General features: G+C 38.3%; 1 protein-coding gene across 4 annotated transcripts in view; it reads right to left on the minus strand.

Annotated features, from left to right (window-relative positions):
* VAV3 (vav guanine nucleotide exchange factor 3) overlaps positions 1-16,559 on the minus strand; it is a 352,499-nt gene that overhangs the window by 11,880 nt on the left and 324,060 nt on the right. For all 4 annotated transcript variants that reach the window (XM_077905669.1, XM_077905668.1, XM_077905667.1 and 1 more), the window contains exon 25: positions 10,584-10,713. In XM_077905669.1, the coding sequence (XP_077761795.1) occupies positions 10,584-10,713 (130 nt within the window). The remainder of the gene's footprint in view (positions 1-10,583; positions 10,714-16,559) is intronic.

Here is a 16,559-nt window from a genome sequence, read left to right on the forward strand (position 1 = left end):
CCTTGACCTTGGACTTCCCAGATTCCAGAACTGTGCGCAATACATTTCTGTTGCTCATAAGTCACTCAGGCTATGTTATTTTGTTATAGCAGTCCGAACAGACTAAGACATTGGTCATACACGTGGCCTACTAGAAAGGGGAGCTTCTGGAACCAGTGGCTGGTGTCAGCCTCTCCTACTGTTGAGAAAACTCAGAACTGCTGAACCAGCTTTCTGCTAAGCTACCAGAAGGAGGAAAAAATGAGCCCCTAGTTTTGTTCCTCACCCCCCTACCACCCCAGATAAAATAATAAACCATCTCTGGCACTCCTGAGTACCATCACCCTATTATATTATTTTTCCAGAGCACTCACCAACTTCTTATTTTTATCTATTATCTGTCTTCCCCACTAGCATGTAAGTTCCACAAAGGCAGAGATGTTTGTGTGGTTTTTTTTTTCAGTGCTGTGTATCTCCAGCAATTTGAACCATGCCCTCCCTGCAGTAGGCTTCCAATAATGAGCCACTGAATGAATGGATGTGGGTACCTATGGAGGGGGTTACTGGTAAGGAAAGAAGTTCTCAGATTCATCTAAATAGGAGAACAGTACCCTGTGAGGAGGAAGGAGAAAAGAAAGAGGGGAAATTAACTGGAGAAGACTGAACTTTGAATAGAAAGACTGAGCAAAATCTGAAACAGCAAGTCAGGCAATATAGGAATCTTTATGCTCAATTCTGAAAAATTTGAGGGCATCCCCATAGCAGGCTGGCCAGGATGGTAACAGATATGGCTGCTATGTATAGGAGGACAGATTGAATAATCTGAGGTAGTTTACGGAAAAGAAAAAGAAACACAATGTGGGGGGGGGGGTGGTGCGTGGAAGCACACCTAAAGAAATATAGTATATTTACTTTGAGTAGCTCTAATGAGACAAATTATTGTATGTAGGTACAGTAAGTCTCTAGAGTAAAGGAAGAAAAAAGTTTTTATCTTGTTCAAAAAGTAAACTGAGTGCTTTGTACTGTATTGGAAATGAAGTCACCTGAGTGTTAAGCAAAGCCTGAAGATGACCTCTCAGCAATGTCATGAAAGGTACTTGTTTGAAAAATTCTGGACCAGGTGAGGCACTGAGGTGCTTAGGTACAAGAATGCCCCCTGCATCCCTATCTATTGTTGAGACATTAAGCTAAATTGCATGCCACACTTAAGGGGTATGTGTGATACAATATGTGGTGCAAGCAGATGCTCAAAAACGTTGCATGCGTAAAGGAACGAATGAAAGGAAAACCTAGCCAGTTCTGTACTCAATTACTCATGCTATTAGGAGAGAAGAGAGTTGCAGAATGGAGACCTCCACCCTCATGCAGATTTGGAATTCAGTGGGGGAAGTTGATACTAGTGGCATGTATCAGGAAAAGAGAGCTCTCAGCATTGTTCCTCAAAGCTAGGAGCCTCATCCAAATTTCACGAAGGAAAAAAAGGAATTCTTCTCAATTTAGACCAACTTCTGTTTGTTTCATAGGAAAGAGAGACTAGAAAAACTAAAGCCTTGGCTCAGGGCTGTCATGTGAGGGTACTACAGTCAGTTAGGGAACAGTATACACATTGATCGAGACTCAGTTTTTAATTTAGAACATAAGGTCTATGGGAAAGGACAGTATGAAAAATGAAAAATATTAAAACATAAGGGCTGCTTTTTGAGCCTTTGAACATTAAAAAAGATGGCTTTGAATGAGGTTATCTGAATCTGTAGAAATTCCATCTGCAAGCTCTATTTCTGAAGGGACTCTGAGTACTGGTTACGAATTTTTTAAGCTATGAGGTTCAGGATAAAAATGCCTTATAGGAGCTAGTAGAACTCTTGAAGTAAGTAAATAAAAAAAGAAAGCCCAGCATGACCTGATCATGAAGATGTGCAACTGCAGTTGATCAGTTGCCCAAGAACAGTAAATTCTGTGGACCTCATAGACATGCTGAGGAAAAAGAATATAAAAATGTCAGCAATTTGTTTTAACTACCTTAGGCCACAGAAGAGTGTGGATACAGGGAGAGTATAGCTGAAGCACAGGAAATGGAAGTGTGAAACCAAAGTCTCACAGAGAAGGGCTTTATAAATACATTAGAATGTGTCAGAGAGGCTAATGTAACATTTCACGCTGGGTAACAGTACTGGAAGTGGTGGCAGGAGCAGCAGGAACAGTAAAACAGACAGCACTTCCCACATGCTAGACATTGTTCTAAGTACTTCACATACCCCGACTATTTTAAGGCTCATCAAACGAGCATTAAACATCATGAGCATGTGTTGCACCCAGAAGTAAACTCGGGGCAGTCTAGGAAAACTGGCACTTTCCTGTGTCATACAAGCAGCATGTGTGGCACATCTGTTTGGCCAAGGGAACGTTTCATGGCACTTCTTGTGGAGCCATTGGCTCAGAGAACCACTGGAGACATTAATCTAATGAATGTACGTAAAAGGGGTTTGAAAAACACAGTGTTCCATTAATCACCAAATTTTTAAATATCAGAATTATTAGGTTCTTATTATGTATCAGATTATTATATATGAAGTTTCAAGACATAAGTCTTGGAAACCCTCATTGGCTTAGAAGTGCTTTCTCTTAGGAACAAGTGCATTTTACTGCAGGAAGGTTAGGATTCATTTAAAACACTTCATTGCGTTAAGATAATGGCTTCCTTCTAACTTCCATCCACTGACTACCTATCTATCCTATTAATGCAAGTCCTCTTACCACTCTAACTTACAAACAATTTATAAACAACCAGTTATAAACAAAAAGGATGGAAAAATTTAGCCTCCCTTCTTTCTCTCCCGTTAGGCACCCCCTCTCCCTTCCAGGAGTCAGAAATCCATCTTTCAAGGCTCAGAACAGTCACATCCCACTCCTAGAAGGGGGAGAGGGCAGCCCCCAGATTCGTGACTTGGCCTCTGCCTCAGAAATAGAAGTTCATCCAAAGTGAACTTGCTCCCTATATAATTCGGTATTTGTGTCCATCTGTCGAGCTTAAAGGGGGGGGGGGCACGTGGATCTGTCAATCACTGCAGGGCCAACGCCTTAGATCAGAGTCATTTCCCTTCACCCCCACACCCCGCTGAGGCCAAGGGCCCTCTGGCAGGGCCCACATCAGTTCTACCTTTGGATGGTTCTACAAAAAAAAAAAAAAAGAAAGAAAGAAAAAAACGAGGGCACCCGAGGGCACGGGAAAAATTTAAATTTTTAAATTTAAAAATTTTAAATAGATACCATGAGCTTGTAATAGGTTGAATGGTAGACCTTGTTCCAAAAGAGGAGTCCACCTAGAATCTATGAATATGATCTTGCTGGGAAAACAGGTCTTTGCAGCTGTTAAGGATCTCAAGATGGTAGATGATGTCATTCCACATTCGGGGGCAGGGAGGGCTCTAACTGCACTAAAGTGGGCTCTGAATGCAATGACAAGTGTCTTTACAAGATTAAGGAAAGGGATAGGACACACAGAGGAGAAGGTACTGTGTATTTAAGGCAGAGATTGAAGTCATGTCTTTATAAACTTCAGGATGCCAGAAATTGCCAATGGCCACCCAGAAACTACAAAAAGGGCATGGAATGCATCCTCCCTCAGAGCCTCTACTAGAAACCAACACTGCCAATACTCTGATTTACAACTTCTAGCCTCCAGAACTGTGAGAGAGTAAATTTCTGTTGTTCTAAGCCACCCAGCTTATAGTAATTTTTATGACAGCCCAAAGAAACTACTACAATGGGTTTAAAACAAACATTTACATTATCAGAATAAAATGAAGTTACACCCAAATGCCAAGTGATCAAGGAAAAAATGACAAAAGACGAAGCATAAGCTAAGGGAATAAGAAAATAAGGGTCAGTGAAAATGGTTTGTTGACTTATAAGGGCAAGAAGGTAAAAACTAAATAAAGTGGATGTTTGAGATAATAAATTTATCCACTATTACAGTGTGATTAAACTAGTAAACAGTGGTTAAAGCATTGTCAGGCTGTTTCAGGAATTATCAGAAATATGAAAGCTGTATTATGCTATGTGGAGATAAATAAACGCAAATGATACAAATTCTCCAAGTTTCTAACACACTGCCTAACATGAAGCTCATGTCCCTGGTCAGATGGTTAGTAGAACAATGGGGACCCATGTGTGGAAGGAAAGAGGCCACATGGAGGAGAAGCCACTCTGTCTCTGGCTCTTTGTCCTGCAAGGTTATTTGTATGGTCCCAGGGACTAAACGAAGCCTTCGTTGATTTTTTGCAGAACCGCTATAGTATTTGTCATGACACCAAAAGGAGCATACTGATCTATATTTTATTTTCAAACTGTCCCATTTTCCCATGCTTTTTCAAATATCAACTACACATGGCCAACTACACATGGCACTTTCATACCTGCTATGTCTTCCATGGCGCTTATTTTCGGACTTCACTTATTTAGCCTTTTCTGAACACATGTTTCATGAAAGACACTGTGCAAAGGAAATGAGCAAAGGAATCTGGTTCCTAAGGCTTGAGGGAACATTATACCAGAAGAAATCACTAAACTTCTATAAAAATAATATTATATGCTCTATGTAAACTATGAAATGAAGGTGTTAATGATCCATAAAACTCTGTCTTCATCCCAGACCACTCTCTTTGGTGCCAACTGCCTACTGAGTTATTGAGTCTGCACAGGTACTAAAACTTTGTGCAAAACTGAATGTATTAACTTTTCCTCTATACCTGTTAAGATCGCTTCTGTTTCCTGGTCAGTCAATAGCTTCACCATTTGCCAGTCATCCAAGGCAAGTGCTTGTGTATCATGCTCGTACTCCTGCTACCTCGATTCCCCCTATCCAATCAATTCGACTTCCAGAAGATACTCAGATCTGCCATGATCCTGGCTCCACTCTGAACTCTTGGTCAAACCAGCATCATTCCTCCCTTGGACATCTGCAATAATAACTTCCTAACTTATTTCTGTTCCATCCATGCCTCCCTCCAGGCCACAATCACGGAGTAGACAGTGATCTTTAAAAACCGTGTAATCTAGTTTCCATAATTTTCTGCTTAATACATTCCCACTGTGGATACTAGAATGCGGTCCCTATGCTCCAAGCACGTGGACCTTCCAATTCCTTAAACATACCAGGTTATTTCCTGACTGAGGGCCTTCACACAAGCTACCTCTCCACTGTGGAGTTTCTCTACTTTCCACTATCTCACACCCTGACAATCCACACCACTCCTTTACATTTTACCTAGGTGTCACTTCTTCCGAATGTCCTTCCCTGACACTGCAAGTTACGTAGGCTCTCGTCATACCCTTTTCAAACTGTGCTTCTGCTTCACGGGACTTGTCAAAACTTGGGATTATTTATGCTGTCATTTTATGTTTGTCCCTGCCCACCAAACTGTCTGTCTTATTTACTATCTTAACTCTAGCATTTGGCACAGGGCCTGGCACAAGGCAACTGTTGTATGTTTGTTGAATAAAATAATGAATACATGAAAAAACAAATACCGTGAGGTCATCAGTAAGGAACAGATGGTTTCGAATATGACCCTACTCAGTACTCAACATACCCCCAAACCAGCGCACTGAGGTCCCCTCACACCTGTGGCAGGGGAGCAAACAGGATGCTGCCATTTTGTTTCCATCCCGTTGGATTTATATAGCTAACAGGATGGGATTATCTCCAAATTTTACTTCTGACATTGTAGCAAGAATAATACAAAGAGTTCCCATAAACTTTTCACTTCAGACTCCTCAAAGGCTAACAATTGACCATGTTTGTTTTACCAATCTCTATATTTTTCCTGAACCGTTTTAGGATATATTGCAGACACGTATCCTTTAAATACTTCAGTGTGTATCTTCTAAAACTAAAGACATTTTCTTCTTGCATACAGTCACAATACATTTATCAGCAAAAATTAATACTATTATTTAATCTAGAAACTTCAAAATTGGTCTCATGCATGTCCTGATCACAAAAATAAATAAATAAAAATTATTTTTCAGGCCCAAGATTCAATCCAGGACATGTTGCATTGTACTTGTCATGTTTCTTCAGTCTCCTTTTTAATCTGAAACAATTCCTCAGTCTTGGTCTTTCAGGACATTGACATTTTTGAAGCATACAGGCCAATTATTTGGTGGAATGTTCTTCAAATTGGGTTTGTCTGATGTTTCCTCATGATTAGGTTCAGATTATGCCTCATGGGGGCATGAATACCACCAAAGTGAGGCTGTGTCCTCCTTATAGCATCACATTAGGTACATATGATCTACTTGTTCTATTATTAGTGATGTTAACTTCAATAACTTGAATAAGGTGTCTGTTCTTCTTTATTAATGATCCTTGTGAGAAGATACTTTGAGATTATGTGACTATAATAATAACCAACGCTTTTTTTTTTTTTTTTTTTTTTAATCAGCCAACTCTACCCTATGGTCTACCTAATTCTCTGTAAGTAAGAACTTGTGAAAATGTTTAGAGTCCACTTCGGGTCATGAAATAGCTAAGCACGCAGCTTTCCCTCGTGTGAGGCCTATTAACATTCTACTTTACCCTTTTCCCTCATGCATACAAAGAAAGAAACCTACGATGCTATTTTTTAAAGAACATAAAAAATATCTAATCTCATTTGTCATTCATCAGATGAGAAAGCTGAATCCCAGACAGGCTAAGTGACTTGCCTAAGGTCAGACAGCTACTCAGTAGCAGACTTGAAAATAATTAAGTGCTCATTGTAGAGCAAGAAAGGCAAAGTCAGTTCAGCGCCCTTCAAATATATAAGGCCTACAGACACACCTGATGCAGTCTAAGGCAGATTGCTGGGCCAGTTTTGAGAAAGTAACGGGATTCTTACACAGATCCACAGGTCAGAGCAGAACATCTTCCACCACGGAGTCACTGCAGTTTCCCACAGAAGCCCATCAGCTCACTGCTAGGCCTGAGCTGTGTTTTTTTTTTTTTTTCTTCTTCTTCTTTTTTTTAATATTTTAAAATTTATTTGGCAGAGAGCGAGCGAGTGAGCACAAGTAGGGGGAGCAGGCAGGCAGAGGGGGAGGGAGAAGCAGGCTCTCCACTGAGCAGAGCCTGATATGAGACTGGACCCCAGGACCCTGAGATCATGACCTGAGCCAATTGCAGACGCTTAACCGTCTGAGCCACCAAGGCACCCCTGTGTTTTCTTTCGGTCTTTTTCTTCTCTCTTAGCAACACTCATAAGTCACTTCAGAGGCAAAAATAAAGTCTCGTAGCTCTGGGAAAGAGCATTGCCTACAATGGGATCCTAACCTAGAACTGGTATATGCTCCTTGCCCAATACGCTAGACTCCTGTTTAATTCTAACCATTATCTTTTTATGTGTTATTTTGCACTTGCATGACTTGCAGGCCTTGCAGACTTGCAGGTCGGCCATCATCTCATCATGTTTTACAAACTTGAAAAATAGTGGTAATTTACCCAAGAATATTCTAACCTAGACTAACATAGAAGCAAGCAGCCCCTTCTACAATGCACTGGAATTTTCTTTTCCAAGGTGACTACATTATCTAAGAAAAAACCCTAGTAGGTTTCAGCAGTTGAACTTCAATCTCAATCTCCACCCAGAATCCAGAGTGGACTTGGGCATTAGGGCATTAGCTTGCTTGCTCTGTTTCCTCCAAAACGTTTTAGAAGTAATGGAGATGTCAGTGCCCTGTCCAATCAAGTATCCTAAGTAATATTTCTTGGTAAAAATTACTTTTAGATAATATTTAGCAGCATACCTGAAACCATGAACAGAGGTAAGGACTATAAAGGCATCCTGCGCAATCCTCCTTACCACTTCTGAGAAGTACAATGTGCAGAAAAATAGAAGCAACGTTTTAATTATGGGTTAGTTAACTCTTAATCAGGATCTGGTATAAGATAAGGTATATTTGAAGAATCACTAAAGCAAAGATATTAATTTCTAGGAATTAAAATTAATAATTCAACTCAGAAATGTAGGAAAATGTTTGCTGTGTTAGGAGTTACTAGTAGTGGTGGTGGTAGTAGTAGCCACAGCAGTAGCAGTAGCATCAGTTGTAGCTGATATTTATTATCTACAATGTACCAGTGCTGTGCTGAATGCTTAAAGCTCCTCATTTAACCTTAAAAACCATCTTAGTGTTCTTATTTTATATAAAAGTCAGTACAAAGTACATGAAATACTGGGATAGCATTAAAAATTTGACCTAAGATTATAATCATGCTGCATGGCAATGACTGAATAATCTTGGGAGTCCAGATCATCACACAATTATTGCTGCCTGACATACTAACTCACTCCCTCATTTCTTTCTTGATACTTTATGAGATCTTCCATGATCCCCCTACATAAAAATAGCAAACTCTCATCCCACACCTGCTGAGTGGCCCCATTAAAATATAAGCTCTCTAAGGGCAGGGACTTGTCTTCTCAACTGCTATATCCCAGTCCCTACAGTGCCCTGTCTGCGTTGGTATTTAATGTATATCTGTTGAAGGAATGAATAATTGATAAATAAAATCAAACCCCAACACAGATTAATTTTAAATGACTGATTTGCTTTTACTTCTTGATTGTAAAAGGGTTCTGTGGCATGCTCACCAGAGTCTCTTAAAAAGACTGGGTGGGGATATTTGACCACATGATTCTGTTGAAAAATGCCCTGCAGCTCATACTGATGTTCAATTCAAAATCATTCCATCGCCTACACTTTTTGCTTAAAAAAAGGCAAAAGGCCTGTAACTCCATTCCTCATAGCTAAGTAAGTTTGAGCATTAAATATTAAGTTCAAAATGTGTTGAACATTAGAGACAAATTTTAGATTAGGCAACTCTGCTCATCGGTGGACAACATCCTCTGAACACCTCCATGTGCCAAGCATAGAGAAAGTGCTGGGAGTAACCATGCAGTGCGATATGATGGCTAATGACCTTCCACTAATATGGGACATCTGCTCTTGCTGATTGCCAACCTCTCCCACCTTGGCTTTCTAGAACTAAGTGAACTCAAACAAACAGGATTTTTAGTGTAACTGACCTCCTTGGCATCTTTTATCATCTCCTGCTGCTAGGAAGGCAAAGTAAAGGACAGTAGAAAATTATACTTTTCACTTGGGGAAAAAAGGTCGTAACTTTGGCAGACTTAAGAAATTCATAGGAAAGAAAAAAAAATATATTTGTAGGAAAATTGTTTTTCAAGGAAAAACTTCTGTTTTTAAATGAGGGAAAATTATGTTCTCAATGAGAATCTAAGATAATTGGGTACAACTGGGCTGAAAAGCAGAAAGATAACTTTTTTTTTTCCTTTTTAAAAGTAGGCCCAGCATAGAGCAGAATGCAGGGTCTGAACTCCCAACCCTGAGATCAAGACCTGAGCTGAAAAAAAAAAAAAAAAAAAACCTGAGCTGAGATCAAGAATTGGATGCTCAACCAACTGAGCCAGCCAAATGCCCCTAGAAAGATAACTTTTAATAGGTGTTAAAGTTTCAAAATAAAGTGTGCTCTGACTACTTTCATTACACAAGCTTAGTCATTTATTACTGATCCTTGTGAAGAAAACAGCTATTAAGTTATTCAAATAAAAAAATCTGTCAGTTGATGTGACAAATTACTTGTATATTTACTTATACACAAGAGTATGAAATTTTACTGATGTTGTTAGAGCCCTGAATGTTACCTGTTTCCCTTTCAGTTTCTGCTTTCAGGGGAAAAAAAAAAGTTAAAGTTATTTTACACAAAGCAAATTCTTTTTTCAAATACCCCTAGATATTCCTGTTTTGCTTAGACTAAAGATTCTAAGAGTAATAAAATTGTATTCATTTCTCCTCCGAAAGAATTTTACTTAAAAAAAATTGATATTAACATAAGGGAAGAAAATCACACTTTATTCATGGTGTTTTTCATCACAATGTTCTCTTTACTTGCCATCTCTACCTCCGGGAAGATTATATGATATTAAACAGTGATGAGAAAAAGTTTTGACTTGAACTCACACTCCAACTATCACATGCTTCTAGATGGTGTGCTAATCTTTTGTGATTAGCTGTGGCATGGTGCTCATTCTGCAGGAAGGTGACTGAGATATACTCGTAAACACTGGCCATCAGAGGAAACAGGCTTTAGCCATTTCAAAATTCTGAAACTAATCATTAAAATAGGATCATAGGCAGATTTGGGATACCAGGTGAGATGGGCTGGCTGCACACCAGCCTTGCTAAGATACCATTAACTCAAACAGCATTATGAGTACAAACAGGTATGAGTTAAAAAAGAGTTTGGCTACTATAAAAAAATCCATGAAAAGTACAAAACTTACATATTCACATACCCTTTACACTTCTGATGGATTTCTAAACACAAACACAACTTTTGATGAGGCACAAAGAACTATGTCTAGACACAGTCATAAACATTTCTGTTTGTCCATCTGATTTTGCTTAGCTCCACAAAAAGCCCTGGCTACACAGAGCAGCATATTAATGGGCTCTATTTCAAAATTTGGAATGAAGATGTTTCATGTTACTGTGCCTCCAACCCTTAAGTGGTAGCAAATTGCATTCTGAACTGCGGTACTCACAGCTGTTGCCTGCTCTATTACCCCTCTGCCCAGCTGAATGTTCGGGCTCCTTGTACGGAAACTGTAGGGTCGTATCCAAGGTTCTGAAACCTTCTTTCAGAGAATGATGCTTGTAGTACTCCACAAGTTCCTTTAGGATGAAAGAATTAAAGATTACTTTTGATAAGGATACTTTTATTCTCAAACACATGAACTCCTTGAACACATAATTATATACAAGGGGAGGATGTTGATATAATATGAAATTCTCCATAAGTATATGGACAGGTACATAAATGATAATCTCTGGATGTACCTGGCACCTAACAATCATCCTTGTGACTCGGGCTGGCCACTGATAATGTGAGTTACCTCCTACTGTTATTCACGGATAGAGAGCATCCTGTTAGTCTTCAGTCAGATGCAGCCAATGAAAAGAAACCATACTAAACTTTAATTGCAGATCAGTAATTATTGTTCTTATTTATGAAATACTTGCTTTTCTAAACAAAAATAAAGAGAACAGCTGTTTCCTGAATATATAGCAATTTCTCGTTTCCTGCATTTTCTTTCAACCTAACAGAAAAACAACCTTGATTCTAAAAGTTCTTTTTCATGGTGAACCAAAATTGATAAACCATAAATGCTACCTGACATTCTTTCTGGCTTACAGTGAAGTATTAGTGCCCCTCCATAGCTCTGCATAGCATCTGCTACTATACAGGTCAATAATGTAGTACTTTCCCTTCTCCCTTGTATCTAATTTGCCTTAAATGTATCCAAGCCTAATAGAATAACCATCTACCAGTCTTTCATGCTAAAATTTCAGGCAATTTCTCTTCAGATGTTGGTTTAATAGATTCTGCACAAATCTGAATCCTTCTATTTTAAGTAGAAAATAATAATTAATTCATAATGGAAAAATGCATATCATTATTGGATGAGTACTATAGGTATGATGTTTCTTAGAAATACCTGAAACGAAAGGCATTATCACTTTTAACCTATTTGGTACTTTTATTACTGTTTAAAACAAATAGTATAAAAGTAACTCATTTCTTCTAAAAAACCACACTGTCAACAACTCAGTGGTATTCAGTGGTTACGTTCAAAGTTTCCCAAACAAATCAACTGAGCCAAAAATCACCCGAAAGAAGCAAAAAGGAATTATCAATGATTTCTATTATTTATGATTTACATTATTTACAACTAAACTTGGATGAGTTGCAGAATGCATTGTGTGGGGAGTTCCAGGGGTCACAAAGATTATGAAGATAAAGCTATTGCCTTCTAGGACTGCTCACTCTTGAAGGGAAGTCAGGGGTTATGGGTGTTCAAAGGTGACTGAGAGAACTTCCTTTTGTGAGCCCCGTGGAGAGGATGAGGGAACAGTTCATAATGGCGGTAGCTTGTCTTAATTTGAAGAATAGGCAAAATTTCAGACGCCAGGAAGGAGGGAAGGATAGTCTTAAGTAGAGCAATCAAACTAGAAAGAGGGGACTGAGTAACGGCCATATTCATAAACAAAAAGCCAGCATGGTTTGGCTGACGCACTGGATGAAGCAAATGGAGATTCTTCAACTCCCATATCTGTAAAACAGGGATAATATATCATTTCACAGATGATAGTAAAGAATGTATTTAGAGTGCCTGGGACATGTGAATAATCATAATTATCACCAATCCCATGCGCCAGGACTATTACATGGCTTTGCACAATCTCCACACAATAAAAATAGGAGGCTTAGTCCTCACTGATATGCTAATCAACTTGTGCAAGGTTGAACAGCTGACGTCTGTCTCCAAGGCTTGTGCTCTTACATTGTACTATTAGCAAGTAATGTCTGGCAAATGTAAATACACAACAATGGAGGCAAAAGGGAAGGAGCATTTGCTAAGTTTCCACGATGCACCAAGAATTTTATTTTCCTAGATCTAAGATGCTACGGTTTTACATACTTTATAACTATCTCTCCCTATCTCTATTTCTTCTTTCTTTCTTTTTTGAGCCCAGATTATGGGGGTCTTTGATGAAGCAAAGGAATTTATAATCTGACCAACTTAAAAACAAAAGAAAAAGAATTAAAATATCATATAGAAGTTTCTATCCTCGAAATGGCTTCAATAAAAAGAATATGGCACTTGTATTATTGTGATTTTTAACATGGTTTGCAAAGGCAAGGCCTAGAATTAAATTCTACAGACTAATAAATTCTAGAGACTTATTTAATGCTTTAAAAAATAAAATTAAAAAATAAAAAGCAAAATTTTTTAAGGTCTCTGCAAGAACTGTACACATATATATGGTTGCTGATGCAAACGCAAATGATATCAAAGTGTTGTTCTTTTAGTCTTATTTAAACTAAGTAAAATGTGTTCTTTAGCAAAAATACAAAAACAAATCTGAAAGTAACTTATAAACCAGTAACTTTGAGCGTAAGTGTAATTTTGTTATAAATAGTATGAATTTTATGCATTATATTATAGATTAGTATGAATTAAGGTTTATGTGAAGTTGGCTAGAAACCAGAAAATTATCATACTGAAAAGGACTTGGTGATCATTTCATACCTACCCATCTCCAAATTTTATGGGAGAAAAAATGATTTTTCTAAGGCCTAAGGTCATGCAGCTTGGTAAGCTGCAAATACTCTTTTATCACTTCACTAAGCATGGAAGATATTTTAGTTCCATTTTTACAGTCTTATGAAGGTAAATCTTCCTTCATGTCTCTAACTGGGTAGAATTAAATTGTGCCACCATGGGTCTTTTCCAATTTATGCCTTTTCTGCTTTCTGTATTTTAGTCTAATCCACCCCTGCTTTAGCAGTCATTGACCTTCAGGTACTACAAGTAAATAAGAAGACTCTAAACAAAAGAAATCGCTAAGCTTTCCTTATCTCACACTGACACAGCAGTGTCAACAATTCAAGTCTCTCTGAAAAATAATGAGTGAGAGTCAGTCATTCCAATTACCAAGGAAACAGGCAATGGAGATGATTTATAAACAGCATTTGGACATGGATTGCCTGGCATACATGAAAATTAGAACAAAATTAATGCCTTGTAATCTGGATATAGAAATTCATTTAGAATTTGAATTTAATGACTAAGAAAAACAAAGATTTTGATTAGCTAAGCTATTGAAACCCAAGGGGAAAAGCTTAGGTCATAACCACCTAAGGTCAATCTTCTCTTTGAGAAACTGGCTAATTTAAAACAAGTTCTGGAGTTTGCTCCCATTTCACATGCTTTCAAAATTGAAATTTAATTCCAGGCCCTTATAATAAGTTTCATAGGAAGAAGCATATAATTTTACCACCCATAATGAGAGGACACAACTCAAATGCACAGACCATTAGGTACTTATATTGGAAACTGTGTTATTTGACACCAGCGTGATACAAGGTAACTCCTTGAAGTTGTAAAATCCTGATTTAAAGAAGCTCCTACATTGTCAGAGTGAAGTCAGAGGTGCCTATTAATTCTCTCTTCCCTTCCAAAGGGGCTGCTTACTAAAAGAGGAGCCACTCCTTCTGATCAAGTACCCAGGTGGCACTTCAGAGTTTAGGTTTAAAAGACAACACTACTGTGAAGTTCTTGCTACACATGGATTTACAAATTCGAAAGCTTCTTTAGAATAGTGGAGTCATTTTCAATTCTGCAAAAATATAATGGTTTCATATGGTAAGGACTCAATATCAATCTGTTCAACAAATGAACAGAAACAAAGAGGAGGGGCAGCTCCAGACTAGTTCCATGGTCTCTTTAGCAGTTTTTACAGTTATCTGTTAAAGCTGACAAAACTTTTTATCCAAGACAGAGTTATTTAGCTCCTTTTTTTCCACAATTATTGTATCATTTTGCTAATATTTTTTAGTTTCACTGTAGTTATGCTATTAATTCTAAATTCCCTCTGGGGCGCCTGCGTGGCTCAGAAGGCTGAGTGTGTGCCTTCGGCTCTGGTCATGATCCTGGGGTCCTGGGATGGAGACCCCATCAGGCTCCCTGCTCAGAGGGGAGCCTGCTTCTCCCTCTCCCTCTGCCCCTCCCCGGCTAGTGCTCTCTCTCTCTCTTAACGAATTAACAAAAAGAATCTTAAAAAGCATTCTGAATCTCTTCCATTTAACCTGCTGTGCTATGTGCTTCCTTACATAAGGTGCTTTTCTCCAGATATGAAGGGAAAAACATATGCCTGCATCTCTAGCAGTGGCATTTATGATATTTTATACATACGATACAAAAGGGGGAGCTTGTTTTAGCTCTGCGACAGTACTTTTAATTCCCTTTCGAGAACATCACTGCAGAAACTTTCACTGCTCTCTGTACACATTATTTAAGAATTCGGGGGCGGTGGGGGGGGGCTATGGCTTATGCTATAATCATAGCTTTATATGTAGATAGGAACTCGAGGACCTATATTCATTAATCCAGGTCGTAAAGTATTTACTGGCTTTTCACTTCTCAACTTAGCTTACTTTCTGGAGCTGAGCTAAGGGACACAAAGCTGAATTGATTGGCCCTTTCCAGTGACTATTCCTTTCATCCTCTTTGCTTGTCTCCTCGGATGGGAGTTCCTTTTGTTACTTTCAAAGTTGGCAAAGCTGGCAGTCATCTTTGGCCCTACAGCATTTTTTTTTTTAAGTCTCACATTCACTGTAATACCGTGGAACAGCCTCATTATCATCCATGGAGGTGAAAGCTCAAGCTGATATGTCTTGCAGCGATGGAGAGACCCCTTGTGCATGCTTTTATCAAGTCTCAGCTGGGGCTGTCATTCATTATTTGTGCATCCACTTGCCACCTCCCTCCTAGGTTTTCATTTTAGGAAAAACCTCCTCAGGTCCAGTTCTCTGTGCACAGCCTGCTTGTTCCAACAGAACGTAAGCCTCTTCCAGCAACATCCTGCCTAGATCCTGATTACTAATTTGACAGGGCTCACATTTTCTGGGACATGATTTTGCTGCCCATCCTAAACTCTTGAATTGGGAATGTGATATTTACGTTCAGAGAGGTTTTCTGACTTTCCTTTCAACTCAAGATGCTTATTTCTTTAAAACACTAATCCCTGTCTTGAAGCAGTTCTGAATTTTTAGATAAGGCTTTCAAGCTGGCCTATTTCGTAAGGCTCTCTTACATTCAGTTTTAACTTTAATGTTTAACATCTGCAAAGTGCTCTGAGATGTTTTCCAGAGGATGCAGTATGTATCATTTGATTGATGGCTCAATCAATGAGTGGTCCTTCCCAATGTTACTCAAAGTACTTAGAAGTATGCTTACAAATGTATCTTGTATCCTGTGTCCAAATTCTTCATTATCTCAAGAAACTCTCTAACTTGAGAAACAGACTTGAGACCACTTTTAAAGAAATATGAACTTTACTGTCAGCAATGCATACATAATGCCATATATGGCCTGTTTTTATGACATTCATAATACGATGAACTAATGAAGCTACTAAGTGGTAATTTTTTAATTGTAAGAATAAAATAATCTTGGTTTATTTGAAGCAACTTGGTAACAATGTACTATTTCAATTTAAATATAAAATTCTTATGAAATACCAACTATTTGGTAAAAACGTTACCCTGTTAATACTTAATTGTCCAAGGTAATGATGCAGAATCATACCACAGATGATTTAAAATAGCAGAAAATCCAAAAAGCTTTTCTGTTTGACTTTATATTGTATTTTGCATGAAATGAACCTAGTGAGAGGTATTTTACCAATTAGTTTTTCTGTTATTAAAAATACCTTCCTCTGTTGGAATGAGGAGTTAGAGGCAGAAGGAAGAAGGGAAAAGATGCATGTTAAAGATCTGCCCTGTCACTCAAACACAAGGCAAAACACAAATAACTGAGGGTTGACTAAATTTGCCTATTGTTCTAAGAATCATAAATAATGTGGAGTCTGAAGTATTATCTAAAACTTGCAAACTTAATTTACAGTGAAAAATAGGAGTAGGGCAATATAAAACTTAAATGGAATTCCTAGAA

The sequence above is a fragment of the Canis aureus genome, chromosome 8, assembly GCF_053574225.1.
Source record: "Canis aureus isolate CA01 chromosome 8, VMU_Caureus_v.1.0, whole genome shotgun sequence".
Classification (NCBI taxonomy): domain Eukaryota; kingdom Metazoa; phylum Chordata; class Mammalia; order Carnivora; family Canidae; genus Canis; species Canis aureus.